Here is a 20,718-nt window from a genome sequence, read left to right as displayed (position 1 = left end):
CCTTGGTGGGAGAGTCTAGGACAAGAGGGCACAACCTCAGGATAGAGGGGCGCCCTTTCAAAACAGATGTGGAGAAATTTTTTTTAGCCAAAGGGTGGTGAATTTGTTGAATTTCTGGCCAGATGCAGCTGTGGAGGCCAGGTCGTTGGGTGTATTTAAGGCAGAAATTGATAGGTTCTTGATTGGACATGGCATTCAAAGTTACAGGGAGAAGGCTGGGAACTGGAGTTGAGGGGGAGGAGAAAAAAGATCAGCCATGATGGAATGGTGGAGCAGACTCGCTGGGCCAAATGGCCTAATTCTGCTCCTAAGTCTTACGGTCTTATGTGTAATGTAGAGTGTCTGTACCACAGGACGGGGGCTTGTGTACGGAGTTATGTGTAATGTAGAGTGTCTATACCACAGGACGGGGGCTTGTGTATGGAGTTATGTGTAATGTAGAGTGTCTGTACCACAGGACGGGGGCTTGTGTACGGAGTTATGTGTAATGCAGAGTGTCTGTACCACAGGACGGGGGCTTGTGTACGGAGTTATGTGTAATGTAGAGTGTCTGTACCACAGGACGGGGGCTTGTGTACGGAGTTATGTGTAATGTAGAGTGTCTGTACCACAGGACGGGGGCTTGTGTACGGAGTTATGTGTAATGTAGAGTGTCTCTGTACCACAGGACGGGGGCTTGTGTACGGAGTTATGTGTAATGTAGAGTGTCTGTACCACAGGACGGGGGCTTGTGTACGGAGTTATGTGTAATGTAGAGTGTCTGTACCACAGGACGGGGGCTTGTGTACGGAGTTATGTGTAATGTAGAGTGTCTGTACCACAGGACGGGGGCTTGTGTACGGAGTTATGTGTAATGTAGAGTGTCTGTACCACAGGACGGGGGCTTGTGTACGGAGTTATGTGTAATGTAGAGTGTCTGTACCACAGGACGGGGGCTTGTGTACGGAGTTATGTGTAATGTAGAGTGTCTGTACCACAGGACGGGGGCTTGTGTACGGAGTTATGTGTAATGTAGAGTGTCTGTACCACAGGACGGGGGCTTGTGTACGGAGTTATGTGTAATGTAGAGTGTCTGTACCACAGGACGGGGGCTTGTGTACGGAGTTATGTGTAATGTAGAGTGTCTGTACCACAGGACGGGGGCTTGTGTACGGAGTTATGTGTAATGTAGAGTGTCTCTGTACCACAGGACGGGGGCTTGTGTACGGAGTTATGTGTAATGTAGAGTGTCTCTGTACCACAGGACGGGGGCTTGTGTACGGAGTTATGTGTAATGCAGAGTGTCTGTACCACAGGACGGGGGCTTGTGTACGGAGTTATGTGTAATGTAGAGTGTCTGTACCACAGGACGGGGGCTTGTGTACGGAGTTATGTGTAATGTAGAGTGTCTGTACCACAGGACGGGGGCTTGTGTACGGAGTTATGTGTAATGTAGAGTGTCTGTACCACAGGACGGGGGCTTGTGTACGGAGTTATGTGTAATGTAGAGTGTCTGTACCACAGGACGGGGGCTTGTGTACGGAGTTATGTGTAATGTAGAGTGTCTCTGTACCACAGGACGGGGGCTTGTGTACGGAGTTATGTGTAATGTAGAGTGTCTCTGTACCACAGGACGGGGGCTTGTGTACGGAGTTATGTGTAATGCAGAGTGTCTGTACCACAGGACGGGGGCTTGTGTACGGAGTTATGTGTAATGCAGAGTGTCTGTACCACAGGACGGGGGCTTGTGTACGGAGTTATGTGTAATGTAGAGTGTCTGTACCACAGGACGGGGGCTTGTGTACGGAGTTATGTGTAATGTAGAGTGTCTGTACCACAGGACGGGGGCTTGTGTACGGAGTTATGTGTAATGTAGAGTGTCTGTACCACAGGACGGGGGCTTGTGTACGGAGTTATGTGTAATGTAGAGTGTCTGTACCACAGGACGGGGGCTTGTGTACGGAGTTATGTGTAATGTAGAGTGTCTTTACCACAGGACGGGGGCTTGTGTACGGAGTTGCAGAGTCACATCGAGCAGCTCCAGGCCGAGTGTGAGAGGCTGAACCAGACGACCAGCCGATTGATCCAGGATGATCAGAAACAACAGAGCAATATCCAGGTGGGGTGAGGGGTGTCCATACCCGATCCCCTCCCTGACCCGACCCATCACCCCCCCCCCGGGTATCTGGACCCGATGTCACCCCTCCCCACGTCCCAACCCAGTGACCCTTTCCTGACCTGTCAGTTCCCCCCTTCTCTTCTCTGACCCATCACCACTCCCCCTCATTTGTCTCGCTTGCAATTCCCCTGCTCACCATTACCCCGACCCCCCCAGTCTCTCAGTAACCTCTCCTTCCTGTTTCAGTCTCTGTTTGACTCGCTCGGCCGCCTGGAGACCAAGTGCGGGGGAGGGGTGAGTGGGGGGGTGGTCGTGTGGGGTAGGGGAGGGGTGAGTGAGGGTGGGGGAGGGATGTGTGGGGGGAGGGGTGAGTGAGGGGGTCGGTGTGGGGTGAGGGGTGAGTGAGGGAGGGGGAGGGTTGAGTGTGGGGGAGGGGTGAGTGGGGGGGCGGTCGTGTGGGCTGGGGAGGGGTGAGTGTGGGGGAGGGGTGAGTGAGGGGGCAGTTGTGTGGGGTGGGGGAGGGGTGAGTGAGTGCGGGGGGAGGGGTGAGTGAGGGGACAGTTGCGTGGGGTGGGGAGGGGTGAGCGGTGGGGTGGGGGAGGGATGAGTGAGTGCGGGGGAGGGGTGAGCAGTGGGGTGGGGGCGGGGTGAGTGTGGGTGGGGAGGGGGAGTGTGGGTGGTAATTGGGAGACAGAGGGAGTCGGAGCGATTGCGACTGAAGTCAGCAGCGGATCGATCCTCCAGTGACTCTTTATGTCACAGCCCCCCCCCTCATCATCTCTCCAAGCGAGGGTGGGGATCGGGGGGTGGTGTTTGAGGTCAAGGGTCAGGTTCGGATTGGTGGGGATCAGGGTTGTGGCTGATGGCTCCTCTGTCCATCCCCACCCCAGCTCCAGATGGATGCAGTGACGGAGCAAGTGAACCGAATGATGGAGTCTCTGCTCAACAAACTCTGTGCCCATGAGAAGGACTGGAACCGAGTCTTGCAGCAGCTCAGCGCAGAGATGGAGTGCAAGGTAACCCCGTCCCCACTGTCTCCCCACCCCTACCATCATCTCCTTCCCCTACCGTCATCTGGTCTCCTCCCCAATCCCGCAGTCAAGTGCTGTTCCCTCTCCCCCATCATCCCCTGCTCACCCCCCCCCAGTTTATCTTCCTTCCTCTTCCCCCATGTCAGTCCCTGTCCCCTCCCCTCCCCCACAGACATCCCCTGTCCCCTCCCCCACGATCAGTCCCTGTCCCCTGTCCCCTCCCCCACGGACATCCCCACCCCCTCCCCCATGTCAGTCCCTGTCCCCTGTCCCCTCCCCCACGATCAGTCTCTGTCCCCTGTCCCCTTCCCCACGGACATCCCCTGTCCCCTCCCCCACGATCAGTCCCTGTCCCCTTCCCCACGGACATCCCCTGTCTCCTCCCTCACGATCAGTCCCTGTCCCCTGTCCCCTCCCCCACAGTCAGTCCCTGTCCCCTGTCCTCTCACCCACAGATATCCCCTGTCGTGTGTACCCTGTCCCCTCCCCCATGGTCAGTCCCTGTCCCCTCCCACACAGTCAGTCCCTGTCCCCTCCCCCACAGTCATCCCCTGTCCCCTGTCCCCTCCCCCACGGACATCCCCTGTCCCCTTCCCCACAGACATCCCCTGTCCCCTGAACCCTACCCCACAGACATCCCCTGTCCCCTCCCCCACGATCAGTCCCTGTCCCCTCCCCTATAGTCAGTCCCTGTCCCCTCCCCCATGGTCAGTCCCTGTCCCCTACCCCACAGACATCCCCTGTCTCCTGTCCCCTCCCCTACGATCAGCCCCTGTCCCCTCCCCCACAGTCAGTCCCTGTCCCCTGTCCTCTCACCCACAGATATCCCCTGTCGTGTGTACCCTGTCCCCTCCCCCATGGTCAGTCCCTGTCCCCTCCCACACAGTCAGTCCCTGTCCCCTCCCCCACAGTCATCCCCTGTCCCCTGTCCCCTCCCCCACGGACATCCCCTGTCCCCTTCCCCACAGACATCCCCTGTCCCCTGAACCCTACCCCACAGACATCCCCTGTCCCCTCCCCCACGATCAGTCCCTGTCCCCTCCCCTATAGTCAGTCCCTGTCCCCTCCCCCATGGTCAGTCCCTGTCCCCTACCCCACAGACATCCCCTGTCTCCTGTCCCCTCCCCTACGATCAGCCCCTGTCCCCTCCCCCACAGTCAGTCCCTGTCCCCTGTCCCCTCCCCCATGATCAGTCCCTGTCCCCTGTCCCCTCCCCCTTCCCCCACAGTCAGTCCTTGTCCCCTGTCCTCTCACCCACAGATATCCCCTGTCGTGTGTCCCTTGTCCCCTCCCCCATGGTCAGTCCCTGTCCCCTCCCCCATGATCAGTCCCCGTCCCCTCCCCCACAGTCAGTCCCTGTCCCCTCCCCCACAGTCATCCCCTGTCCCCTGTCCCCTCCCCCACGATCAGTCCCTGTCCCCTCGCCCACAGTCAGTCCCTGTCCCCTACCCCACAGATGTCCCCATCCCCTGTCCCCTACCCCACAGATGTCCCCGTCCCCTGTCCCCTTCCCCATGGACATCCCCTGTCCCCTACACCACATACATCCCCTGTACCCTGAACCCTACCCCACAGACATCCCCTGTCCCCTCCCCCACGATCAGTCCCTGTCCCCTCCCCCATGGTCAGTCCCTGTCCCCTACCCTATAGACATCCCCTGTCCCCTCCCCCACAGCCAGTCCCAGTCCCCTGTCACCACCTGTCCCCTCCCCCTCCCCCATGGACATCCCCTGTCCCCTTCCCCACAGTCAGTTCCTGTCCCCTGTCCCCTCCCCCACGGTCAGTCCCTGTCCCCTGTCACCACCTGTCCCCAACCCCTCCCCCACATTCCTTCCATCCCCTCAAAATCCCTCCCATCCTGCCCCTCTCTCCCTCCGACAGCAGCTCCTGCTCTCCATGGTGCTCCATCTCCCGCTGACGGACGCTCCCCCCCACCGTCTCTCTGTCTCCCCATTTCCCCGTCTCCCCGTCTCCCTGTCTCTGTGACGGACGTGCTCCCTCCCTCTCCCGGCAACAGATGCTCAAACTCCCCGTCTCTCCGTCTCTCCGTCTCTCCCTGTTTCTCCGTCTCTCCCCGTCTCTCCCTGTTTCTCCGTCTCTCCCCGTCTCCCTGTCTCTCCCCGTCTCCCTGTCTCTCCCCGTCTCCCCGTCTCCCCCCGTCTCTCCGTCTCTCCCTGTTTCTCCGTCTCTCCCTCTTTCTCCGCCTCTCTTCGTCTCCCTGTCTCTCCCCATCTCACAGTCTCTCCGTCTCTCTGTCTCTCCCCGTCTCTCTGTCTCTCCCTCTCTCACTGTCTCCCCGTCTCCCTGTCTCCCTCCGTCTCCCCGTCTCTCCCCGTCTCCCCGTCTCTCCCCGTCTCTCCGTCTCTCCGTCTCTCCCTCTTTCTCCGTCTCTCCCCGTCTCCCTGTCTCTCACCGTCTTACGGTCTCTCCGTCTCTCCCCGTCTCTCCGTCTCTCCCCGTCTCTCCGTCTCTCCGTCTCTCCCTCTTTCTCCGTCTCTCCCCGTCTCCCTGTCTCTCACCGTCTCACGGTCTCTCCGTCTCTCCCCGTCTCTCTGTCTTCCCCATCTCTCTGTCTCTCCCCCTCTCTGTCTCTCCCCGTCTCTCTGTCTCTCCCCGTCTCTCTGTCTCTCTCTCCCCGTCTCCCTCTCTCCCCATCTCCCTCTCTCCCCGTCTCCCTCTCTCCCCGTCTCCCTCTCTCCCCGTCTCCCCGTCTCTCTCCCGTCTCCCCGTCTCTCTCCCGTCTCCCCGTCTCTCTCCGTCTCTCCGTCTCTCCGTCTCTCCCTCTTTCTCCGTCTCTCCCCGTCTCCCTGTCTCTCACCGTCTTACGGTCTCTCCGTCTCTCCCCGTCTCTCCGTCTCTCCCCGTCTCTCCGTCTCTCCGTCTCTCCCTCTTTCTCCGTCTCTCCCCGTCTCCCTGTCTCTCACCGTCTCACGGTCTCTCCGTCTCTCCCCGTCTCTCTGTCTTCCCCGTCTCTCTGTCTCTCCCCCTCTCTGTCTCTCCCCGTCTCTCTGTCTCTCCCCGTCTCTCTGTCTCTCTCTCCCCGTCTCCCTCTCTCCCCATCTCCCTCTCTCCCCGTCTCCCTCTCTCCCCGTCTCCCTCTCTCCCCGTCTCCCCGTCTCTCTCCCGTCTCCCCGTCTCTCTCCGTCTCTCCGTCTCTCCGTCTCTCCCTCTTTCTCCGTCTCTCCCCGTCTCCCTGTCTCTCACCGTCTCACGGTCTCTCCGTCTCTCCCCGTCTCTCTGTCTCTCCCCGTCTCTCCGTCTCTCCGTCTCTCCCTCTTTCTCCGTCTCTCCCCGTCTCCCTGTCTCTCACCGTCTCACGGTCTCTCCGTCTCTCCCCGTCTCTCTGTCTCTCCCCGTCTCTCTGTCTCTCTCTCTCTCCCTCTCTCCCCGTCTCCCTCTCTCCCCGTCTCCCTGTCTCTCTCCGTCTCCCTGTCTCTCTCCGTCTCCCTGTCTCTCTCCGTCTCCCTGTCCCTCCCCGTCTCCCTGTCTCTCCCCATCTCCCCCGTCTCTCTGTCTCTCCCTCTCTCCCCGTCTCCCTCTCTCCCCGTCTCCCTGTCTCTCCCCGTCTCCCTGTCTCTCCCCGTATCCGTCCCTCCCCATCTCCCTGTCTCTCCCCATCTCCCCCATCTCTCTGTCTCTCCCTCTCTCCCTGTCTCCCTCTCTCCCCGTCTCCCTCTCTCCCCGTCTCCCTCTCTCCCCGTCTCCCTCTCTCTCCCCGTCTCCCTGTCTCTCCCCGTCTCCCTGTCTCCCCGTCTCTCTGTCTCTGTGACGGACGCGCTCCCTCCCTCTCCCGGCAACAGATGCCCCGTCTCTCCACGTCTCTCCCCTTCTCCGTCTCTGTGACGGACGCGCTCCCTCTCCCGGTGACTGACGCTCTCCGTTTCGGTAGCTGGACCGGATTGAACTGGAGCCATTGAAGAAGCAGCTGGAGGAGCGATGGAGAAAAGTCCGGAAACTTCTACAGACCCCCCAAGGGACGGAGGAGGGAGCTGCCGTGCTCAGGAAGTGAGTGATGTCCCATCTGATAGACCACCCCACTCCTTCCCTACCCAACCACCCCACTCCTTCCCTACACAACTACTCACACTCTCTGACCGTCCCTGTCCAACCGCCCTCACTCTCCGACCGTCCCTGCCCAACCGCCCTCAGTCTCCGACCGTCCCTACCCAACCGCCCGCACTCTCCGACTGTCTCTACCCAACCGCCTTCACTCTCCGTCCGTCCCTGCCCAACCGCCCTCAGTCTCTACCGTCCCTGCCCAACCGCCCACACTCTCCAACCGTCCCTGCCCAACCGCCCGCACTCTCTGACCGTCTCTGCCCAACCGCCCGCACTCTCCGACCGTCCCTGCCCAACCGCCCGCACTCTCCAACTGTCTCTGCCCAACCGCCCGCACTCTCCGACCGTCCCTATCCAACCACCCTCAGTCTCCGACCGTCCCTACCCAACCGCCCGCACTCTCCGACCGTCCCTGCCCAACCACCCTCAGTCTCCGACCGTCCCTGCCCAACTGCCCGCACTCTCCGACCGTCCCTGCCCAACCGCCCGCACTCTCCAACCGTCCCTGCCCAACCGCCCTCAGTCTCCGACCGTCCCTCCCCAACCGCCCGCACTCTCCGACCGTCCCTGCCCAACTGCCCGCAATCTCCGACCATCCCTGCCCAACTGCCCTCACTCTCCGACCATCCCTGCCCAATGATCTGCACTCTCCGACCGTCTCTGCCCAACGATCTGCACTCTCCGACCGTCCCTACCCAACCGCCCACACTCTCCGTCCGTCCCTGCCCAACCGCCCGCACTCTCCGTCCTCCCTGCCCAACCGCCCGCACTCTCTGACCGTCTCTGCCTAACCGCCTTCAGTCTCCGACCGTCCCTGCCCAACCGCCTTCAGTCTCCGACCGTCCCTGCCCAACCGCCCTCAGTCTCCGTCCATCCCTGCCCAACTGCCCGCACTCTCCGACCGTCCCTGCCCAACCGCCCGCACTCTCCAACCGTCCCTGCCCAACCACCCGCATTCTCCGACCGTCCCTACCCAACCACCCGCATTCTCCGACCGTCCCTACCCAACCGCCCACTCTCTCCGTCCATCCCTGCCTAACCGCCCGCACACTCCGTCCCTTCCTGCCCAACCGCCTGCACTCTCCGACCGTCCCTACCCAACAGCCCGCATTCTCCGTCCCTCCCTGCCCAACCGCCCACACTCTCCGACCGTCCCTGCCCAACCGCCCTCACTCTCCGTCCGTCCCTGCCCAACCGCCCTCACTCTCCGACCGTCCCTGCCCAACCGCCCGCACTCTCTGACCGTCTCTGCCCAACCGCCCGCACTCTCCGACCGTCCCTGCCCAACCGCCCGCACTCTCCGTCCGTCCCTGCCCAACCGCCCGCACTCTCCGTCCGTCCCTGCCCAACCGCCCGCACTCTCCAACTGTCTCTGCCCAACCGCCCGCACTCTCCGACAGTCCCTGCCCAACCGCCCTCACTCTCCGTCCATCCCTGCCCAACTGCCCGCACTCTCCGACAGTCCCTGCCCAACCGCCCTCACTCTCCGTCCATCCCTGCCCAACTGCCCGCACTCTCCGACCGTCCCTACCCAACCGCCCGCACTCTCCGACCGTCCCTGCCCAACCGCCCTCACTCTCCGTCCATCCCTGCCCAACTGCCCGCACTCTCCGACCGTCCCTGCCCAACCGCCCGCACTCTCCGACCGTCCCTGCCCAACTGCCCGCAATCTCCGACCATCCCTGCCCAACTGCCCTCACTCTCCGACCATCCCTGCCCAATGATCTGCACTCTCCGACCGTCTCTGCCCAACGATCTGCACTCTCCGACCGTCCCTACCCAACCGCCCACACTCTCCGTCCGTCCCTGCCCAACCGCCCGCACTCTCCGTCCTCCCTGCCCAACCGCCCGCACTCTCTGACCGTCTCTGCCTAACCGCCCGCACTCTCCGACCGTCCCTGCCCAACCGCCTTCAGTCTCCGACCGTCCCTGCCCAACCGCCCTCAGTTTCCGTCCATCCCTGCCCAACTGCCCGCACTCTCCGACCGTCCCTGCCCAACCGCCCGCACTCTCCAACCGTCCCTGCCCAACCACCCGCATTCTCCGACCGTCCCTACCCAACCACCCGCATTCTCCGACCGTCCCTACCCAACCGCCCACTCTCTCCGTCCATCCCTGCCTAACCGCCCGCACACTCCGTCCCTTCCTGCCCAACCGCCTGCACTCTCCGACCGTCCCTACCCAACAGCCCGCATTCTCCGTCCCTCCCTGCCCAACCGCCCACACTCTCCGACCGTCCCTGCCCAACCGCCCTCACTCTCCGTCCGTCCCTGCCCAACCGCCCTCACTCTCCGTCCGTCCCTGCCCAACCGCCCGCACTGTCCGACCGTCCCTGCCCAACCGCCCACACTCTCCGACCGTCTCTGTCCAACCACCCTCAGTCTCCGACTGTCCCTACCCAACCACCCGCATTCTCCGACCGTACCTACCCAACCACCCACACTCTCCGACCGTCCCTACCCAACCGCCTTCAGTCTCCGACCGTCCCTGCCCAACCGCCCTCAGTCTCCGTCTGTCCCTGCCCAACCGCCCACGCTCTCCGACCGTCTATACCCAACCACCCACACTCTCCGACCGTCTATACCCAACCGCCTACACTCTACGACTGTCTCTACCCAACTGCCTTCACTCTCCGTCCGTCCCTGCCCAACCGCCCTCAGTCTCTACCGTCCCTGCCCAACCGCCCTCAGTCTCCGACCGTCCCTAGGCAACTGCCCGCACTCTCTGACCGTCCCTGCCCAACCGCCCGCACTCTCCGACCGTCCCTGCCCAACCGCCCGCACTCTCCGACATTCCCTGCCCAACCGCCCGCACTCTCCAACCGTCCCTGCCCAACCGCCCTCACTCTCCAACCGTCCCTGCCCAACCGCCCTCAGTCTCTACCGTCCCTGCCCAACCGCCCACACTCTCTGACCGTCTCTGCCCAACCGCCCTCACTCTCCGTCCATCCCTGCCCAACTGCCCGCACTCTCCAACCGTCCCTGCCCAACCGCCCGCACTCTCCACCGTCCCTGCCCAACCGCCCCTACCCAACCGCACGCATTCTCCGATCGTCCCTGCCCAACCGCCCGCACTCTCCGACCGTCCCTGCCCAACCGCCCGCACTCTCCGACCGTCCCTGCCCAACCGCCCGCATTCTCCGACCGTCCCTGCCCAACCGCCCGCACTCTCCGACCGTCTCTGCCCAACCGCCCGCACTCTCCGACCGTCCCTGCCCAACCGCCCGCACTCTCCGACCGTCCCTGCCCAACCGCCCGCACTCTCCGACCGTCCCTGCCCAACCGCCCGCACTCTCCGACCGTCCCTGCCCAACCGCCCTCACTCTCCAACCGTCCCTGCCCAACCGCCCTCAGTCTCTACCGTCCCTGCCCAACCGCCCACACTCTCTGACCGTCTCTGCCCAACCGCCCTCACTCTCCGTCCATCCCTGCCCAACTGCCCGCACTCTCCAACCGTCCCTGCCCAACCGCCCGCACTCTCCACCGTCCCTGCCCAACCGCCCCTACCCAACCGCACGCATTCTCCGATCGTCCCTGCCCAACCGCCCGCACTCTCCGACCGTCCCTGCCCAACCGCCCGCACTCTCCGACCGTCCCTGCCCAACCGCCCGCATTCTCCGACCGTCCCTGCCCAACCGCCCGCACTCTCCGACCGTCTCTGCCCAACCGCCCGCACTCTCCGACCGTCCCTGCCCAACCGCCCGCACTCTCCGACCGTCCCTGCCCAACCGCCCTCAGTCTCTACCGTCCCTGCCCAACCGCCCTCAGTCTCTATCGTCCCTGCCCAACCACCCTCACTCTCCGACCGTCCCTGCCCAACCGCCCGCACTCTCCGACCGTCCCTGCACAACCGCCCGCACTCTCCGTCCGTCCCTGCCCAACCGCCCGCACTCTCCGTCCATCCCTGCCCAACCGCCCGCACTCTCCGACCGTCCCTGCCCAACCGCCCGCACTCTCTGACCGTCCCTACCCAACCGCACGCACTCTCTGACCGTCTCTGCCCAACCGCCCGCACTCTCCGACCGTCCCTGCCCAACCGCCCGCACTCTCTGACCGTCCCTACCCAACCGCACGCACTCTCCGACCGTCCCTGCCCAACCGCCCGCACTCTCCAACTGTCTCTGCCCAACCGCCCGCACTCTCCGACCGTCCCTATCCAACCACCCGCACTCTCCGACCGTCCCTGCCCAACCACCCTCAGTCTCCGACCGTCCCTGCCCAACTGCCCGCACTCTCCGACAGTCCCTGCCCAACCGCCCTCGCTCTCCGTCCATCCCTGCCCAATGATCTGCACTCTCCGACCGTCTCTGCACAACGATCTGCACTCTCCGACCGTCCCTGCCCAACGATCTGCACTCTCCGACCGTCCCTACCCAACCGCCCACACTCTCCGTCCGTCCCTGCCCAACCGCCCGCACTCTCCGTCCTCCCTGCCCAACCGCCCGCACTCTCTGACCGTCTCTGCCTAACCGCCCGCACTCTTCGACCGTCCCTGCCCAACCGCCCTCAGTCTCCGTCCATCCCTGCCCAACTGCCCGCACTCTCCGACCGTCCCTGCCCAACCGCCCGCACTCTGCAACCGTCCCTGCCCAACCACCCGCATTCTCCGACCGTCCCTACCCAACCACCCGCATTCTCCGACCGTCCCTACCCAACCGCCCACTCTCTCCGTCCATCCCTGCCTAACCGCCCGCACACTCCGTCCCTTCCTGCCCAACCGCCTGCACTCTCCGACCGTCCCTACCCAACAGCCCGCATTCTCCGTCCCTCCCTGCCCAACCGCCCACACTCTCCGACCGTCCCTGCCCAACCGCCCTCACTCTCCGTCCGTCCCTGCCCAACCGCCCTCACTCTCCGTCCGTCCCTGCCCAACCGCCCGCACTCTCCGACCATCCCTGCTCAACCACCCGCATTCTCCGACCGTCCCTACCCAACCACCCGCATTCTCCGACCGTCCCTACCCAACCGCCCCCACTCACCGACCGTCCCTGCCCAACGATCTGCACTCTCTGACCGTCCCTACCCAACCACCCACACTCTCCGACCGTCTCTGTCCAACCACCCTCAGTCTCCGACTGTCCCTACCCAACCACCCGCATTCTCCGACCGTACCTACCCAACCACCCACACTCTCCGACCGTCCCTACCCAACAGCCCGCATTCTCCGACCGTCCCTGCCCAACCGCCCTCAGTCTCCGTCTGTCCCTGCCCAACCGCCCACGCTCTCCGACCGTCTCTGTCCAACCACCCTCAGTCTCCGACCGTCCCTGCCCAACCACCCGCACTCTCCGACCGTACCTACCTAACCACCCACACTCTCCGACCGTCCCTACCCAACAGCCCGCATTCTCCGACCGTCCCTGCCCAACCGCCCTCACTCTCTGACCGTCCCTACCCAACCACCCACACTCTCCGACTGTCTATACCCAACCGCCTACACTCTACGACTGTCTCTACCCAACTGCCTTCACTCTCCGTCCGTCCCTGCCCAACCGCCCTCAGTCTCCGACCGTCCCTGCCCAACCGCCCGCACTCTCCGACCGTCCCTGCCCAACCGCCCGCACTCTCCGACATTCCCTGCCCAACCGCCCGCACTCTCTGACTGTCTCTACCCAACCACCTAGACTCTCCAACCGTCCCTGCCCAACCGCCCCCAGTCTCTACCGTCCCTGCCCAACCGCCCACACTCTCCGACCGTCCCTGCCCAACCGCCCGCACTCTCCGACCGTCCCTGCCCAACCACCCGCAGTCTCCGACCGTCCCTACCCAACTGCCCCCACTCTCCGACCGTCCCTGCCCAATGATCTGCACTCTCCGACCGTCTCTGCCCAACGATCTGCACTCTCCGACCGTCCCTACCCAACCGCCCACACTCTCCGACCGTCCCTACCCAACCGCCCACACTCTCCGTCCGTCCCTGCCCAACCGCCCGCACTCTCCGTCCCTCCCTGCCCAACCGCCCGCACTCTCTGACCGTCTGTGCCCAACCGCCCGCACTCTCCGACCGTCTCTGCCCAACCGCCCGCACTCTCTGACCGTCTCTGCCTAACCGCCCGCACTTTCCGACCGTCCCTGCCCAACCGCCTTCAGTCTCCAACCGTCCCTGCCCAACCGCCCGCACTCTCCGTCTGTCCCTGCCCAACCGCCCGCACTCTCCGACCGTCTCTGCCCAACCACCCTCAGTCTCCGACCGTCCCTGCCCAACTGCCCGCACTTTCCGACTCTCCCTGCCCAACCGCCCGCACTGTCCGACCGTCCCTGCCCAACCGCCCGCACTCTCCGACCGTCCCTGCCCAACCGCCTGCACTTTCCGACTCTCCCTGCCCAACCGCCCGCACTGTCCGACCGTCCCTGCCCAACCGCCCGCACTCTCCGACCGTCTCTGCCCAACCGCCCGCACTCTCTGACCGTCTCTGCCTAACCGCCTGCACTTTCCGACCGTCCCTGCCCAACCGCCTTCAGTCTCCAACCGTCCCTGCCCAACCGCCCGCACTCTCCGTCTGTCCCTGCCCAACCGCCCGCACTCTCCGACCGTCTCTGCCCAACCACCCTCAGTCTCCGACCGTCCCTGCCCAACTGCCCGCACTTTCCGACTCTCCCTGCCCAACCGCCCGCACTGTCCGACCGTCCCTGCCCAACCGCCCGCACTTTCCGACTCTCCCTGCCCAACCGCCCGCACTGTCCGACCGTCCCTGCCCAACCGCCCACACTCTCCGACCGTCTCTGTCCAACCACCCTCAGTCTCCGACTGTCCCTACCCAACCACCCGCATTCTCCGACCGTACCTACCCAACCACCCACACTCTCCGACCGTCCCTACCCAACAGCCCGCATTCTCCGACCGTCCCTGCCCAACCACCCTCAGTCTCCGACCGTCCCTGCCCAACCACCCGCACTCTCCGACCGTACCTACCCAACCACCCACACTCTCCGACCGTCTATACCCAACCGCCTACACTCTACGACTGTCTCTACCCAACTGCCTTCACTCTCCGTCCGTCCCTGCCCAACCGCCCTCAGTCTCTACCGTCCCTGCCCAACCGCCCTCAGTCTCCGACCGTCACTACGCAACCGCCCGCCCTCTCCGACCGTCCCTGCCCAACCGCCCACACTCTCCGACCGTCCCTGCCCAACCGCCCGCACTCTCCGACATTCCCTGCCCAACTGCCCGCACTCTCCGACTGTCTCTACCCAACCACCTAGACTCTCCAACCGTCCCTGCACAACCGCCCTCAGTCTCTACCGTCCCTGCCCAACCGCCCACACTCTCCGACCGTCCCTGCCCAACCGCTCTCACTCTCCGTCCGTCCCTGCCCAACCGCCCGCACTCTCCGACCATCCCTGCCCAACCACCCGCATTCTCCGACCGTCCCTACCCAACTGCCCCCACTCTCCGACGTCCCTGCCCAATGATCTGCACTCTCCGACCGTCTCTGCCCAACGATCTGCACTCTCCGACCGTCCCTACCCAACCGCCCACACTCTCCGTCCCTCCCTGCCCAACTGCCCGCACTCTCTGACCGTCTCTGCCTAACCGCCCGCACTCTCCGACCGTCCCTGCCCAACCGCCCTCAGTCTCCGTCTGTCCCTGCCCAACCGCCCGCACTCTCTGACCGTCTCTGCCCAACCGCCCGCACTCTCCGACCGTCTTTGCCCAACCACCCTCAGTCTCCGACCGTCCCTGCCCAACCGCCGGCACTCTCCGACCGTCTCAGTCCAACCACCCTCAGTCTCTGACCGTCCCTACCCAACCACCCGCATTCTCCGACTGTACCTACCCAACCACCCACACTCTCCGACCGTCTATACCCAACCGCCTACACTCTCCGACTGTCTCTACCCAACTGACTTCACTCTCCGTCCGTCCCTGCCCAACTGCCCTCAGTCTCTACCGTCCCTGCCCAACCGCCCACACTCTCTGACCGTTACCTGCCCAACCGCCCGCACTCTCCGACCGTCCCTGCCCAACCGCCCACACTCTCTGACCGTTACCTGCCCAACCACCCTCAGTCTCCGTCTGTCCCTGCCCAACCGCCCGCACTCTCCGACCGTCTCAGTCCAACCACCCTCAGTCTCCGACCGTCCCTACCCAACCACCCGCATTCTCCGACTGTACCTACCCAACCGCCTACACTCTCCGACTGTCTCTACCCAACTGACTTCACTCTCCATCCGTCCCTGCCCAACCGCCCACACTCTCTGACCGTCACCTGCCCAACCGCCCGCACTCTCCGACCGTCCCTGCCCAACCGCCCTCAGTCTCCGACCGTCCCTGCCCAACCGCCCGCACTCTCCGACCGTCTCTACCCAACCACTTACACTCTCTGACCGTCTCTGCCCAACCGCCCGCACTCTCCGACCGTCTCTACCCAACCACCTACACTCTCCGACCGTCTCTGCCCAACCGCCCTCAGTCTCCGACCGTCCCTACCCAACCGCCCGCACTCTCCAACCGTCCCTGCCCAACCGCCCTCAGTCTCTACCGTCCCTGCCCAACCGCCCACACTCTCCGACCGTCCCTGCCCAACCGCCCTCACTCTCCGTCCGTCCCTGCCCAACCGCCCGCACTCTCGGACCGTCTTTGCCCAACCACCCTCAGTCTCCGACCGTCCCTGCCCAACCGCCCGCACTCTCCGACCGTCTCTGCCCAACCGCCCTCAGTCTCCGACCGTCCCTACCCAACCGCCCGCACTCTCCAACCGTCCCTGCCCAACCGTCCTCAGTCTCTACCGTCCCTGCCCAACCGCCCACACTCTCCGACCGTCCCTGCCCAACCGCCCTCACTCTCCGACCGTCCCTGCCCAACCGCCCCCACTCTCCGACCGTCCCTGCCCAACGATCTGCACTCTCCGACCGTCCCTACCTAACCACCCTCACTCTCCGACCATCCCTGCCCAACCGCCCGCACACTCCGTCCCTTCCTGCCCAACCGCCTGCACTCTCCGACCGTCCCTGCCCAACAGCCCACATTCTCCGACCGTCCCTGCCCAACCGCCCTCAGTCTCCGTCTGTCCCTGCCCAACCGCCCACACTCTCCGACCGTCCCTGCACAACCGCCCGCACTCTCCGACCGTCCCTGCCCAACTGCCCACACTCTCCGACCGTCTCTGTCCAACCACCCTCAGTCTCCAACCGTCCCTGCCCAACCACCCGCACTCTCCGACCGTACCTACCCAACCACCCACACTCTCCGACCGTCTATACCCAACCGCCTACACTCTACGACTGTCTCTACCCAACTGCCTTCACTCTCCGTCCGTCCCTGCCCAACCGCCCTCAGTCTCTACCGTCCCTGCCCAACCGCTCACACTCTCCGACCGTTACCTGCCCAACCGCCCGCACTCTCCGACCATCCCTGCCCAACGGCCCTCAGTCTCCGACCGTCCCTACCCAACCGCCCGCACTCTCCGACCATCCCTGCCCAACCGCCCGCACTCTCCGACCGTCCCTACCCAACCGCCCGCACTCTCCGACCGTCCCTGCCCAACCGCCCTCACTCTCCGACATTCCCTGCCCAACCGCCCGCACTCTCCGACCGTCCCTGCCCAACCGCCCGCACTCTCCGTCCGTCCCTGCCCAACCGCCTGCACTCTCCGTCCGTTCCTGCCCAACCGCCCGCACTCTCCGACCGTCCCTGCCCAACCGCCCGCACTCGCCGATTGTCTCTACCCAACCACCTAGACTTTCCAACCGTCCCTGCCCAACCGCCCTCAGTCTCTACCGTCCCTGCCCAACCGCCCTCAGTCTCCGTCTGTCCCTGCCCAACCGCCCACACTCTCCGACCGTCCCTGCACAACCGCCCGCACTCTCCGACCGTCCCTGCCCAACTGCCCACACTCACCGACCGTCTCTGTCCAACCACCCTCAGTCTCCAACCGTCCCTGCCCAACCACCCACACTCTCCGACCATCCCTGCCCAACCGCCCGCACTCTCCGACCATCCCTACCCAACCGCCCGCACTCTCCGACCGTCCCTGCCCAACCGCCCGCACTCTCCGACCGTCCCTGCCCAACCGCCCGCACTCTCCGACATTCCCTGCCCAACCGCCCGCACTCTCCGTCCGTCCCTGCCCAACCGCCCGCACTCTCCCACCGTCCCTGCCCAACCGCCCTCAGTCTCTACCGTCCCTACCCAACCGCCCACACTCTCCGACCGTCCCTGCCCAACCGCCCTCACTCTCCGTCCGTCCCTGCCCAACCGCCCGCACTCTCCGACCATCCCTGCCCAACCACCCGCATTCTCCGACCGTCCCTACCCAACCGCCCGCACTCTCCGACTGTCCCTGCCCAACCGCCCGCACTCTCCGTCCGTCCCTGCCCAATCGCCTGCACTCTCCGACCGTCCCTACCCAACCGCCCGCATTCTCCGACCGTCCCTGCCCAACCGCCCTCATTCTCTGACCGTCCCTGCCCAACCGCCCTCACTCTCTGACCGTCCCTACCCAACCGCCCATACACTCTGACCATTACTGCTCAATGATCCGCACTCTCCGACCGTCCCTGCCCATCTGCCCGCAGTCTCCAACCGTCCCTGCCCAACCGCCCGCAGTCTCCGACCGTCCCTACCCACCGATCCGCACTCTCCGACCGTCCCTACCCGACCGCTCTCACTCTCCGACCGTCCCTGCCCAACTGCCTGCACTCTCCGATCATCCCTACCCAACCACACCCCCTACTTCCCCTGTCACCCCGGCTCTGCCGTGTTCCACTTCCCTGCCCCCTCCCAGTTACTCCATCCCTGCTACATCTCCCCCACCATGTGCTCTGACCCTCAGCCTGTGTCCCTCCCTCCCCTCAGGCAGCTCATGAGTCATTTCCACTGCCTCTCGTGTGATCGGCCGCTGGACGTCAGGGTGCCCTGCACTCCGTGAGTATCGAGTCTCCAACTCAGCCCAAGAACACTGACAGCTGGGGTTTCCCCAAAGCTCTGCAAAGTAGCCTTGAGTTTGATCGCGAGCTCTGGCGCTGTCTGTGTGGAGTTTGCATGTTCCCCTGTGACCACATGGGTGTCTTGTGTCCTCTGAGTGCTCCAATTTTCTGCCAAGTAATTTCATCATGGCCGATCCAACTTTCTTCTCAGCCCTGATCTCCTGTCTTCTCCACATATCCCTTCATTCTCTGACTAATTAAGAATCTATCAACCTCTTCCTTAAATATATATACTGACTTCACCTCCACAGCTGCTTGTGGCAAAGAATTCCACAGATTCACCAATCTGGCTAAAGAAATTCCTCCTCATCTCCATTCTAAAAGGACGCCCTTCTATCCTGAGACTGTGTACTCTGGTCTTGGACTCCCCTACCGTAGGAAACATCCTCTCCACATATCAAGGCCTTTCACCAAACGATAGGCTTCAATGAGTTTACCCCTCATTCTTCGGAATTCCAGGGAATACAGGTGCAGAGCCATCAAAAGCTCTTCACGGACATATCCTGCCATTCAAACCTGGAATCATTTTTGTGAAACTCCTTTGAACCTTCTCCAGTTTCAGAATGTCCTTTCTAAGATAAGGGCCCAAACTGCTCAAAATACCCAGAGAGGCCTCACCAGTACTTTATAAAGTTTCAACACTACACCCTCGCTTTTATATTCTAGTCCTCTTGAAATGAATGCCAACTCTTGCCTTCTTCACCACAGACTCAACCTACAAGTTAACCTTTAGAGAACCCTGAACAAGGACTCCCAAGTCACTTTGCACCTCAGTTTTCTGTATTTTCTTTCCATTTTGAAAATAGTCTACCCTTTTATTTCTTTACCAAGGTGCATGGCATTGTATTTCATTTGCCACTTCTTTGCCCATTCTTCTAATCTGAAACCAAGACTTTCTGTAGCCTATCTGCTTCCTCAAAACTACCTGCCCCTCTACCTATCTTCTCATCATTGGCAAGCTTTGCAACAAAACCATCAATTCCATCATCCAAATCATTGACATACAGCGTAAAAAGAATCGGTCCCAACACAGACCCCTGTGGGTCATCACTTGTCACCAGCAGCCAAACAGAACAGGCTCCCTTTATTCCATCTCTTTGCCTCCTGCCAGCCAGCCACTGCTTTATCCATGCTTGTATCGTTCCTGTAATACCATGGGCAGCCCCATGCATGGCACCTTGGCAAAGACCACCTCAAAAGTGAAGTACACAACATCAACCGATTGTCCTTTGTCTATCCTTCAGAGAATTTCAACAGATTTGTCAAGCAAGATTTTCTCTTGAGGAAACCATACTGACTACTTACACTTTATACTTTATTGTCGCCAAACAATTGGTACTAGAACATATGATCATCACAGCGATATTTGATTCTGCGCTTCACACTCCCTGGATTACAAATATTACATATTATAAATATTAAAAATAGTTAAAATTAGTAAATATTAAAAATTTAAATTATAAATCATAAATAGAAAATAGAAAAAATGGGAAGTAAGGTAGTGCAAAAAAACCAAGAGGCAGGTCTGGATATTTGGAGGGTATGGCCCAGATCCGGGTCAGGATCCATTCAGCAGTCTTATCACAGTTGGAAAGAAGCTGTTCCCAAATCTGGCCGTACGAGTCTTCAAGCTCCTGAGCCTTCTCCCGGAGGGAAGAGGGACGAAAAGATGTTGGCTGGGTGGGTCGTGTCCTTGATTATCCTGACAGCACTGCTCCGACAGCGTGCGGTGTAAAGTGAGTCCACGGACGGAAGATTGGTTTGTGTGATGTGCTGCGCCGTGTTCACGATCTTCTGCAGTTTCTTCTGGTCTTGGACAGGACAACTTCCATACCAGGTTGTGATGCACCCTAGAAGAATGCTTTTTACGGTGAATCTATAAAAATTAGTGAGGGTTTTAGGGGATAGGCCAAATTTCTTTAGTTTTCTCAGGAAGTAAAGGCGCTGGTGGGCTTTCTTGGCAGTGAACTCTGCTTGGTTGGACCAAGTCAGGTCATTTGTGATACTGACCCCGAGGAACTTAAAGCTTTTGACCTGTTCCACTTGCGCACCACCAATGTAAATTGGGTCGTGCGGTCCGCTACTCCTTCTGAAGTCAACAACCAATTCCTTCGTCTTGCTGACGTTGAGGGATAGGTTATTGTCTTCGCACCATGCCACCAGGTTCTTAATTTCCTCTCTGTACTCAAACTCATCATTACCCGAGATACGGCCTACAATTGTTGTGTCATCAGCAAACTTATATATTGAGATTGATGGAAACTTGGCTACACAATCATGGGTGTACAGTGAGTACAGCAGGGAGCTGAGTACACAGCCTTGTGGGGCACCGGTGCTCAGAGTGATTGTAGAGGAGAGCTTGTCCCCTATTTTTACAGCCTGGGTCCTGTCTGTGACGAAGTTGAAGATCCAGCTGCAGATCTGAGTGCTAAGGCCCAGGCTCCGGAGCTTAGGAATCAGTTTATTTGGCATGATGGTATTAAAGGCAGAGCTGTAGTCAATGAAAAGGAGCCTTATGTATGCGTCTTTATTCTCCAGGTGTTCTAAGGAGAAATGTAGGGCCAGAGAGATGGCATCTGCCATTGACCTGTTGCTCCGGTAG

General features: G+C 61.8%; 1 protein-coding gene across 1 annotated transcript in view; it reads left to right on the top strand.

The window, feature by feature from the left end:
- Nucleotides 1-20,718, top strand: part of LOC134336464 (uncharacterized) — a 77,616-nt gene that overhangs the window by 19,908 nt on the left and 36,990 nt on the right. Inside the window, exons 9-13 of the mRNA XM_063030716.1 lie at nucleotides 1,976-2,098; nucleotides 2,345-2,392; nucleotides 2,989-3,114; nucleotides 7,019-7,134; nucleotides 17,986-18,054. Of these exons, the coding sequence (XP_062886786.1) occupies nucleotides 1,976-2,098; nucleotides 2,345-2,392; nucleotides 2,989-3,114; nucleotides 7,019-7,134; nucleotides 17,986-18,054 (482 nt within the window). The remainder of the gene's footprint in view (nucleotides 1-1,975; nucleotides 2,099-2,344; nucleotides 2,393-2,988; nucleotides 3,115-7,018; nucleotides 7,135-17,985; nucleotides 18,055-20,718) is intronic.

The sequence above is a fragment of the Mobula hypostoma genome, chromosome 22, assembly GCF_963921235.1.
Source record: "Mobula hypostoma chromosome 22, sMobHyp1.1, whole genome shotgun sequence".
NCBI classification, from domain to species: Eukaryota; Metazoa; Chordata; class Chondrichthyes; order Myliobatiformes; family Myliobatidae; genus Mobula; species Mobula hypostoma.
This window is presented reverse-complemented; position numbering and strand designations above follow the sequence as displayed.